Source organism: Brachycentrus maculatus, unplaced genomic scaffold, assembly GCF_059751285.1.
Source record: "Brachycentrus maculatus isolate JH-2025_06_01 unplaced genomic scaffold, ASM5975128v1 h1tg000465l, whole genome shotgun sequence".
NCBI classification, from domain to species: Eukaryota; Metazoa; Arthropoda; class Insecta; order Trichoptera; family Brachycentridae; genus Brachycentrus; species Brachycentrus maculatus.
In genome coordinates this window covers 254,301-266,720 of record NW_028281212.1, presented here as the reverse complement: position 1 = coordinate 266,720, position 12,420 = coordinate 254,301, and the positions used below count along the sequence as shown (strand labels likewise).

The 12,420-nt window shown below is 30.8% G+C and overlaps 1 protein-coding gene across 10 annotated transcripts in view; it reads right to left on the bottom strand.

Annotated features, from left to right (window-relative positions):
* The window catches only part of LOC148302291 (RNA-binding protein Musashi homolog Rbp6-like), a 462,089-nt gene that overhangs the window by 330,917 nt on the left and 118,752 nt on the right, over positions 1-12,420 (bottom strand). For all 10 annotated transcript variants that reach the window (XM_088271829.1, XM_088271832.1, XM_088271835.1 and 7 more), the window contains exon 2: positions 2,290-2,374. In XM_088271829.1, coding sequence (XP_088127955.1) covers positions 2,290-2,374 — 85 coding nt within the window. The remainder of the gene's footprint in view (positions 1-2,289; positions 2,375-12,420) is intronic.

The following is a 12,420-nucleotide window of genomic DNA, read 5'->3' as shown; positions in this document are numbered from 1 at the left end:
TGAGGGTGGCTGCCAAGAGATTCGAGGAATTTATTTTCACGAAGGCTTGACAAACAATGAAGGTAAAAGAAATTGTTTTTGTATGTTAATTCGAAATGAAAGATTTTTTTTCTCGCCAGAGTAAAATGTGGAGGATTATCAAACGACTTTCATGGAACTCCGATAGAGTTCCGGTGTTACGTGACGTTTTGATTTATAGCTGGATTTACAATTTTAATTTGCATTAACAGTCAATACATTATTTCGATAACATTCATAAATATAATACTTATTGTACATTTTATTTTTATATTTGAGAAGAATTATTAAAAAAAAACACCAGGAATCATTTGTGTAAAAGTATTTTGATATTATTAGATTAAGAGAAAGGTGACTTGAGTGCTAAATTATAGGTGACTCAACTTGAGAAATAACTAATTTACTTATCGTTATTATAAGAAAGAAAATAAAACACTTTTTTTAAACTACTTGAGTTTAATCTTTTACTATTGACTAGTTTTGAAAGCTGCAAATGCTTCCATCTACAGGTAAACATATAATCTTTTTATTTTTATATCTGTAGATGGAAGTATCTATACCTTTCAAAACTAGTCGTAATAAAATATTAAAATCAAGCGGTAAAAAGGTGTTTTATTTTCGATTTAATCATGCCATACCGCCAAATGAATACCGAAACAATAAATACTTACTTATAACCCTTATCAGCACCCAATGGCGCATAAGGCACTGCATCGAATTGACGCAGTGTTTACTTGATCAATATTTACATGAAGGCAAGGTGACCACTCTTGCGCTCCAGGAACCAGTCCAGGGTAATATTAAATAAATATTACAGTGTAAAATCACTAATATTTATTTTCACCCCCCTTGGGAATCGAACCCGGGACCTCCAGCACGGTAGCTTAACACGCTGACCATAACACCACGGAGGCGGACAAAACAATAAATAACATTTGAAAAAATCTATTTTTGAGTGCTCCATGGGTGACGACCTACCATTTAGCTGTCTTAAGTGATCACTTTATACTTTTGTGTAACGTTCAGTATCTCACCCAAAATTGAACAATTTAAGAATTTTCGAAGCACAAAGCATTCATCATTGGAACACAAATGAGATTTACTTAGAATTAAATCACATACATATTTTAGTAGAGAGACTCTGAAATAACAATAATTGCCATTTTAAATATCGACGTTTTGCGAATAGTAATTGTATTGTATGCACATACGGTCTTCAATTGAAAATTTCAAGATCTTATGCGCGTGAAAACATTTTTATAAGAGTTTATTGGCGAAAAAGATTGGGTGAGAATTTAATCCAGGGAAGAACCCCACGTGTAGAATTTTAACTCCATAATAACCCATACAATGCTCGGTGTGCGCGTCGTGTAATATTGGATGGTGGAAGTGAATGGGTTCACCTGCATTATGTAGAAGACGCTGAGTGTTGGGTTGAGTGACTAACCCTCTAGCGTAGCTATCAAATCTCTTCCTTTGCAAGAGACGATCTAACCGCGTGATGCGAGAAATACGTACACTTCACTAATAAAACATGATATTATCAGAGAATATATTTTAAACTAATAAACCATCACATCGGTTTTCTGCAGAGGTAAGCACAGATAATAGAATGCCATACTGCTCTTTACTCTGTCTTTGTAAACAATTGTCGCTTTGTCTTTGTAAACTGACCGAAAGAAATGGAAGGATACAGAAGAGGTCTATATCCAGAAGTGAAAAGTAGTGATAGTAGTGAAGTGTAGAAGACTAGAGAAAAAGAAAAAATTACTTCTTCCACATTTTTGTATCTCCTCATACATATCCGTCAATTATTCTGATTCTTGATCTGACTACTTTCAACTATTTGAAATACTTGAGCATACCAAGTTTCCTTCGGATTTCCTGTAGTCTTGTTTACATATTCGTCTCATATATTTATTTGACTTCTCAGTCATTCGTTTCATATGCACAAACCATCTAAGTACGTTTTCATAAATTTTATCGTAATGCTTGTCTCCGTCTTTCATTCTTTTTAAGGCTAGAAAGATCAATTGAGATATGAAAAAGATATCAGAAAGAATGCAGAGAGCACAGAGAATGGTGCATTGAAATCAGTCATCAAATAAATGCCAATCAGCGAACGCTAAACTGCATTACGCAATATAGTATTTTATTTTAATATAGCATTTATTTTCAAAATGTTTTATTTGTCAGTTACCCAGTGAAAGGATGTTTCTGACCGTGTCTAGTCTTATTCTTATTAACATATAATATTACTATGAAACATACCTTTTTTCCATCAAGCTCGTGTGTGCCTTGCGCCAGTACTTTATCTACACTAGATGGGTCTCCGAAGGTGATGAAGCCAAAACCTCTGAAAAGAATAATAAAATCAAGTATTAATTTAGATATATGGTACTCAAAATGTTGTTAGTAAATTAACTGGTCAAACTACAAGTTTAAAAAAATGAAAATGATATTTTCTGGCGTTTCTCAGGATTCGGACTTCTCATACAATTAAAAGAAAATCTGCTTACTTAAAAGCGTTTTTCATCACACAATAGCTGTCTCTAGTGATGTTCTCGTGATTCACGCACAATGTTTCGAAAATGGATCATATACATAGAACTTCCAAGAATTTGAGTAGTGTGGTTGTCAATCATGGGTAGATTTGGTTAATGTTACACGTGTGTAAAGTGATCACTTTAATCGGCCTATGACAGCCGTAAGCCCCGATTATGCCCAAACTTCCATATTCTTCTTCACCTATGTTTAGATGTCAAAAATAATAAATAATTATGATTTAAATTCATAATCTTCACAACACATTTGATATTTTGATTAAGTAGAGTGTTTGGTGGTTGTCAATCAAGTGAATAGTAGTTTAAATTGTGCGCAAATAGAAATGTTGTTCTAAACTTAACTCATAAAAACAAGGAAAGAGCAAAACACTTTCAAAGAAGTAAAGTGCAGTGATATTCTTAAGGTGTGCTGAGATATTTACGATACAGTTACTCGGGGAGGATTGACGCCTGAATCAGTTGTCAGTTTTCTCTGGTTGTTTTAACTGAATTGAAAGTGCCGTGAAGGGGGTAGAATCGGTGTCTAGCTCGGTGGTTGGGATGTGTGGGGGGCGCGGGAGACAGAGGTCCTTCCGATTTATACGGATCCTTAGCACTACGTGTCCAATCAGCACGTGGAAGCTTTACGTGCTGCTGTCACCAAGTGGTGTGTCGTCTTCACGTACGCGCGAAGGGTTGTGTTCCATCATTGTGAACGGACCGGAGGGAACCATCAAAGTAAATGGTTCAATTCAAATCAATGTGTTTGAAGGAGAACCGTTTGTTTCATAAAATACTTACACTTGGTGAGTTTTGAGGCACTGACTTTGACTATGACAGAAATTGATCGGAAATATTTTTGTAAACAGTAAAACGTACATACGTTTTGTTCTTATTTTATGGCACCAATCGATTATTTTTTATTTGAAGCAAATCAATATTGAAATTGATTGAACGGATAAATATAGCGATAATCTTGTAGGATTTTTGTAATTTGTGAGAGTACACTTTAAAAATAAAAATATATTTAAAAAAATTCAAAGTAAGTTTTTTTGTATCAATTTTAAAATGTTTGTTCCTTGAAATAATTATTTTGAAGCATTATCTCAATAGTATAAAATTCAAGCTAATTTTTTTTTTTAGTAAAAAATACCACTGTAAAATTGCAAGGTGAGTCGGCATAACCGGGTAGACGTTCGACTCAAAAACTGACGCAACAGATTATTTTTTCCCCGGTTGCAAAAAAGGATTGAAATATTTATTTTCAGTTGATATGGGTTTTGTGATCAATTATTATTATTTTCTTCCAGATGCTGATGAGAACCCTCTACAATACAGGCTTCATGGATTAAAAAAAAATATTCGAGCAACTGGTAAGTTCTACGAGGCGAAGTGTACTTATTTACTAAAATTTCACTTTAAGTTGACTTAAAACATAAAGTGTATATTTGCATAAAAACAAGAAGACACTGTTAACAATGGTGAGAAAATTGTGTTTAAATAACACCTACCTAAATTTCTTCCGCGAGAAATACGAGACCGATGTCTTCATTTTACTTAAAACACATAAATTTGTTGAGGCAAAATGAAATTCTAAGAAACATTAGTCGAAATACTCCATTCCTCCTAGTATAGCATTACACCGTTCGTGGTGCGATCCGTTTTGTTCGTACACTCATTAAAAATAATCACACTTAGAGGGTACATATTTTCACGTCACCTCTTAGTGGATAAATTCCACGCCATAGAAAAACTCGTGCGTGCTGTATCGTGATAACAGAAACATGAGCAATTATAAAATGAAAGCAAAAATAAACTCGTGTCAGAGTCGACACTTCAATTATTAAAACAAACATTTTATCATCCCCATTAAAAACTAAAATAAGTTGAGATATCATGTTCTCTAGCCACGTAAAAAAGGATTAAGTGCAGCGTAAAATGTGATAAAAATGAACACTTGTAGTTCATTTTACTTAAACCTTTTTTTATCAATTATAAAAGAGTTTTGTTAGACAGGTTATGTAAACATAATATCATTGATTTCTTTTTCAAACGCCATTATGATTAATTAATAAATAATTTCAAACGCCATTATGATTAATAACCAAATAAATTATACCAATAAAGTTAACAGCATTTTGAGTGTGTCCAAATACTTGTTCACAAAATCTGGATTATCTCCAATTACAGGAGTTATTTTCAAATTATTTTTTGACATCTCATCAAAGATGAAGAAGAATATGGAAGAATACTAAGCATACATCTTTGATGAGATGTCAAAAAATAATACCAATATAGTTTAATTTTGATTTCGTTCATCAACTTATGTACTTTCGACATACAAATAGTGATACATTCATTCTATCGTTTAAAAAAAAAGCCCTTTTTTGTAAAACGATTTGTCTTTGCTCTTAATATACGTATCAGTTTCGGTTAAAAATACTTCGTTTGAGTCAAATTATACTCAAATACATGTTCTACAGTGCAAAGTTCTGAAAATACTGATTTATGATAACATAAACTTAACAGATGGTAATAAGACCTTGCCGTTGTAATCCAGAATTGGTAAGTTTTGATGGTTGCTGTAAATAAATAAGTGACAAGAGGCCACATTAAATATAAACGCTCCTTCAGCAAACAGTGAGGAACAAATCGCTACCGACTGCGGAGTGGTTAAAAATTAAGTCTTCGATCGTTCCGCTACCTGTAATGTTTCTTCCGTGTACGACCGGACAGCTGGCAGCAGAAACTAACTTGTACATTCATTTGTAAGCGCAGACAACCCAAACAGGGAGAAGAACTTTTCAGTGGAGGAACACGCCCTTCCAGGATATAACATCGTTATAAGGCACATGTATTCCGAAAAGTGATTAATAGTGATTTACAATATTTTATTTTATTTTATTAGACGGAAAAACCACAGTTTCAATATATGATAAATCAGAATACAAAAAAAATCATGAATACCAATTACAGTTTTTCACATTTATGCATAAGAAAAGTCAATATATGAGATAAGGATGGGATATGGAGAAAAGGAGATGACAGTGATAGGAAAAGAAGAAAAGGAGAGGACTGGGAATAGAATTACCATTTTAGGTTTATAAAATTTCTTATAATTTTGCTTTAAAGTTAGAAAGATTGGAGTAAAACATGTCGAGGTGGGTACAATATTCATTGAATTTCCCACAACTTCGATACATAAAAGAATTTTAAAAATAGTTATTTGATGGTGCTGAATTATGAATATATTCAAACGTACCGAGTACATCAGAATATAAAAGTTTCATGTGAAATATAATCCATACATATCTCTTTACCCTTATTGTTTTTACACTTCACCTTTGAAGATTATCTATTCATTCATCATACATAATTGTACAATATAAGTTTTAAAATAGATTTTGGTCGTGGTCTATTAGTGAGTTGCGAAGTAATCACAGTTTACAGGTTTGAGTTCAGCCTACAAATATTATTTTTTACATCTCATCAAAGATGAAAAAAAATATGGAAGTCTGGGCATTTACAGGGCTGACGACCGTCATAAGCTGGTTTAAGTGATCACTTTACACACGTGTAACATTCACCAATTCTACCCATTATTGACAACCACACTACTCAAATTCTTGGAAGTTCTATATATTATATATGAAGCAATAACCTTGTTCTTGAATCACTAGAACTTCACCAGAGACATCTATTGGTGACATAAAAAGAAGCTTTTTGTTGAGCAGGAACTCTTATTTGGACTCACTGAAAATGTTGTCAGCCTACAAAATTTAATTCCCCTTTTTCAAACACAAACTACTGAAGTATAACATTGAATAACACGAATAATTTTCATTAAAATATCATTCTTTCTCATCTACTTCTTGAAGAAATATTGTGTTTTAGTGAAGATTACTTAATAACATTTTAATTTTATTAAAAATTTATATGTTAAAAAAAATCAACGTTTGCATTAACTTAAAATCAAAATACACATTTTTTTGCATGAAATATACAGGATATATGTAGATAAATTATAATTTTTCAGCACACTTTACTTTGTTATTATGTATCACTATTACATAAAACTTATTATGACACGTGTTATGGTGCATTCAACATCATTAATGAGGAATCGTTTTTTTTTTTAATATATGTTATTAAGCTCAATACGATTTTTTTTCAAGTTCAATTTTTGATTAATATCTACTAACCAAAATTATAAACTTACGACTGTTACGAAGCAAATAATTTATCTTTATAAATTAAAACGTAAATGTTGGTTCGTTTTAAATCATAAATCTCTTAAAATCATTCACCAATAGAATTTTTGCTTTGACGTTGCATTAAAATACAAGCGTATTTTATTATTTTTATTTTCCTCTTAACCTGACTGAGCCACAAAAACGCGTGGCCGGGGTACAGCTAGTTAACAACAATTAAAACGTTTTATTTTTAATTAATTCGGCATCAACTTTGTGCAATAACATGTGGAAAAAAACACTCGCTTGTATAATACCACTTATTGAGTTTTATTTCATTATAAACGATTAGTTTAAAAAATTACAGTTGTTTTCATCGACATGTGATAAGAGTTTTACTAATCACCTGTCAATGAAAAGATTTTGGGACTAGTCGTGTGTAATGAATTCATACTCAATAACAAGTATTTCACAAGTGTGTGTATTTAAAAAATATATAAAATATTTTTTTACATTCAAATTTCGCTGAAAAGGAAAAAAAACTTTGTAAGTGTTTATTATGATTAATGGATGTGAACTTAAGTTCATCAAGAGTACATAAATTATAGAAAAGCAATTAGGAGTATAAAAGGTGAGCGGAAAAAAGCTTTTGACGCAGACGAAGGATGCTGCTCGTGCAGCGAGCACTGATTGATTAATTTATCAACGTTTACCTGAACCGTTCAGGTAATGTTGTCCTCCGCGCGACGCCAGGAGGGAGTTACCACTATCCTCCCCTTCTGCATCCCCTGTCTGTCTGGGTCCCTACTTTATTACAGATTAGGGCCTAGATTGATGAATCGGTCGGAGGCTCATTTGACGCCGGAGTGAAAATATTGAAAATCACGAGTGAATCATCGCACCTCCAAGGAAACGAGAAACGAAATATTATTTGAATCCTATTTTCATCATGGAAATCAAATTATGTTAAGCTTTATTTTTTATCAATTTCCTTGGAGAAAATAAAGGTTATTATTGAATTATTCTTCTGCGAAGTTTTGAATAATGAATCATATTAAGAGCTGTTTGTTTTTTTATGTATTTAATAAAGTTATCTGCCATAAATCATAATTATTTATGACAGGTCACAACGGTAAAAAGATGCTTTTTTTAAACAACTTTCTTCCAGCGCAATGACAGTACCATCTATTGAAAGCGAAAGTTATACTTATCATTGCTCATTACAAACAGCAATTCTAATATATTGTTTACTCACAAGAATAGTGAAATTTAATATATTTGATTAGAAATGTGTGCTTTCTGTTACTTTTTTTTGAAAATTTATTTATTCATTTACATTTTCAAATTTTTAATTTCATTTTTTAAAAACGATTGAATATTAAGTATTTTCACAAAAATAATTGTAAATTACAATTTAATGCCATCACTGAGTTTTAACGTTATATATAATCAGCAATAATATTTACTTAAAAGAGGTCAGATATTGTACCAGTTCCGGAACAAGGTCATAAACTATTTTGTACGGTTTAAAAAAAGTAGCATGCATGTTTGACGCGGTCAAAGCTAGGCTTTATTTATTTCTCACGTTAAAAGTGCATCAGATTCCGTGTAAGATAAATGCTCGGATTACTCGGTGCATGCAGCAAAAATGGCCGTAGTGCATCAAGAGTAACGGGCCATCGAAGCGCTTTGACAAATTACACCGGCCGTATTAAAGGAAGGCTTCTAATCCATGTCCTCCAGTCCGACGGCCTCCGCACTGACCTGGGTTTAAAAGGCTTTCACCATAAATGAGGAATAATCTCGAAGCTTCACCCGGCGGAGGCTCTCTCGGCGGCCGGGGCTGGATGTAAATTCAAATGAGATACATCTTCGAAACGTGATTCTGACAAATGCTTTTTGGGCCTACAGCGGACACAAGGGATTGCTAGTTCATGGAAATATATACCCCGATCTGGGTTTACAGGGCATTCTCCTAGATAAAAGTTCTTGTGAAATTAAGATGAGGTTTGAAATTTTAAAAAAATGTTGAAAGGTGAGAAAATTTGTTATTTTATTACTCATTCGTAGAATATCAAAAGATCACTATGTTTTACCTCTATATATATATATATATATATTTATATTTATATATATATATATATATATATATATATATATATATATATATATATATATATATATATTTATATACAATGTACTTTTTATTCTCTGTACATGAAGTTTAAATAAATAAATAAATAAATAAATAAATATATATATATATATATATATATATATATATATATATATATATATATATATATATATATATATATATATATATATTATCACAAAAAAATAATCTGTAATAAAAGACATCTTTCATATATCACTTGTAAATTATAATCTCGAATTTAATTAAAGCGTTCATTAATTGAAAATCTGAAAAATAAATACAGAAGAAAAATAACGTTCTGATCGTTTTGATATTCAAATAATGCCATATAAAGTTAATTCATAAAGTTTTTTTACTATTGAAGTAGGTATATTTTGAAAACAAATTTGAAAGATTTAAAATAAAATAAAAATATATATACATGAACCAATTTGGAAACCTTGTTCTTGAATCACTAGAACTTCACTAAAGTCACCAAAATAAATATAATTTTAAGGTCAGTCAAAAGTTTATTTTGACTAATTCATTTTATAACATAAAAAAATATAATAATTTTACGTCGAGAAAAAAACATTCGCGATTAACATAACAATAACAATTGTACAAAATAATTATTTGTCGCCAAAAAATACTTGTAGTTAGAATATTTAGAGTTTAATTTTTGGATTATTTGTAGATGATTTGAAAAAAGATAGATAATTTATATTTTCTGAGAGAACAAATATCAATTTTATAAATGCAACAAGTTTACCCGTCAATAGTAGAAGAAAAATCTCGTATATTGGTAAATAAAGATTTGGCATCGTTTGGTAAAAAATGCAATAGTCTTGAATTATATATTGAAAAGGGTACGATTAATTGATTGATTAAGATAACAGACTGCTAAGCTCAATAGTTATGTTAAAGATATACCCTGGTTAGCTACATACTGGTCCACACTTCGCGTCTTAAAGTAGCCAATTATTGTTTCTAAGGCATATTTTATTGGTATTGTTTTATCAGGTGGTTCAATGATATATTATATTTATTTATTTATTGAATATTTTTATCACTTTTCGTTTATTTTTCAATATAACGTCTTCTGCTTATCTGCTTTTCCTTCATTTATGTATTTAATTAATTATTTTTGTGTGTGAAATCTTCGTGTTGTGATAAATACCATATTTCCTTTTATTTACACAACGGTCTTCAATATTCTTCTCTTTTTCAAAATGTTGTTTCAAAATAAAAATTCTGTGTATATTCTACAACAATAATTATTTCCATTCAGTTCTTACCATAATATCACTATTCAAAATTACTAAGTCATATGATGCAATGATTTTGATAAAAAGGAATTTGAGTCAGAAGTTTGCTTTATCACAACCACTATTATCACAGTAGCGTAATGTTTGCAAAAGTTCACATTGAGTCAAAAGGATGTTCATCTGTGGAACGAACAGAAAATATTACAGGAATATTTTAAGAGAGAGCAAAACTGTGAAATTCATTGCCTTAGTTTCAACAGAAAATCCTGGATATATTTTTATAAAATTACAATGAGAAAACTTGAATGGATATTTTTTCTAATGACGCAAAAAATACTTTTTTATTATAAAAAGACAAGAGCGTAACTTCAAACTGTTTTATTAAAAAAAATTCTACAAATGAGTCAGGTTGTAGTCCTATGTTTGTGTTAAGGACTCTTGAGTTCAATTTTCCCGGTTCAAACTGTTTTTTTGAATAACTGGTAGTAACTGAATTTTTTTGTAGATAAAAAAGTCTAAAAATGATTTTTCAAAATTTTATAAACACATTTAACTAGCTAAGCATCATGCCACTTCTACCTAGAGGTAGGCTGAGAGAACAGGACGCTACATACTCTGTCGTTTCAAACATTTTTCCCTTCTTCTATAATACATTCATGCATTTCCTCATACATACCCGTCGATTATTTCGACTCCTGACCTGAGTGTTTTCAAGCATTTGACATACCTGAGCATGCCAAGTTTTTCTCGGTCTTCCTTTACTATCATTTTAACTACATTTAACTACATTTGCCCCATAAATTTGATTTACTGTTCTTTCCTCATTTATTGGTTCCACATGGCCAGATAGCAAATATTTGAACAAAAAAATGTGATATTTAAATATTTTTTCTAAATCTGAATTCATCTTCATCTTTGTTGAGATGTAAAAAAAAATCACTAAGTTGAAATTCAATATTCTGTACAGAAATTCGTTTATAATAAAATTTATGCTACTTTTTTTTTCAAACTAGAGGCATATCCGTAGTAAAATTTAAAATAAGTAAAAGCTTAAGTCTCAAATGGGAAGGAAATTATTATGCGCTCGGAACAAAGCAATATCTTCTGCTGCAACACTTGAGCATTTCTGCAGAAACTGCACACCTTTATACAATTTAACGCTAAACTGTTTTACGAGCAAAATTGTGCACCGTATAAGTTATACCGTTCCATGATTTATGTTTCCCAAAGTCGGCAAAAATTTAATGCATTTTAATGCAATACAAACGGAATGGTTTTTGGTTCTACAATATTAATCCCATCTAGGTGCATTAGTGATATTAGAATACATCCTGTCTAATCTAATTAAAGGAATAACCTGAATACGATACATCGTGTAACATATTTTTAAATCATAAGAATTTAAGTGAGATTAAAATAATGAGAATTTAAAATACCGTGACAATTTAAAATACAGTATGAATTTATTTCAATTAAAAATAATTCTACTAGTTAATGATTATTGACGATTTGACATAAATGAAAAGGAATATAAAAGTTTGAGTATTTACATGGCCACAATTAAAATCGGTTCCAAATTTTGAGTAGATTTTAAAATCTTAGTTGTCAATCATAGGTAGAATGGTGAACGTCTCACATGTATAAAGTGATCATGTAAAGTTAACATTGTAAACCAACCTATAACAGGTCGTAAGCTCTGTAAATACCCAGACCTCTATATTCCTCTTCATCTGTGTTGAGATGTCTAAATCGAAACGAAGATTTGTGCACAAGGATTTGGACAAACTCAAAGTGTTGTGAATAATTATTCGAAAAAAAAAATTTTACATAAGAATTCAACATTTTGTTATGAATAAAATAAAATAAATGAAAATGAAATAAAAATTCAACATTTCAGCATTTTTTTAAAACTGTTAAATTGTATATACATTTTGCTACTTTTCACGCGAAGCAAAATATTATATTCTCATGTTTGTAACGCGTAATAAATATTTTTCTTTTAATTACATACTATGGTAGTAATGTGTATTGTTTATAAAATAAACGAGTTAAATAGGGCGCATTTAACATATTTATGTGACGTATATTTCGAACGTGTTTCCAAACAAAAGGGATATATAGTTTTATTTGGAAATTTCGTTTCCCTCACAAAGCACGCTCCACTTGTGGCACGGAGCAGTTAAAACAGTTTTAACGGCCGTTTAAACATTTAATATCGTTCAGACTTAATAAATTTCAGCACTATGTTTCAGTAGGCAAGTTTG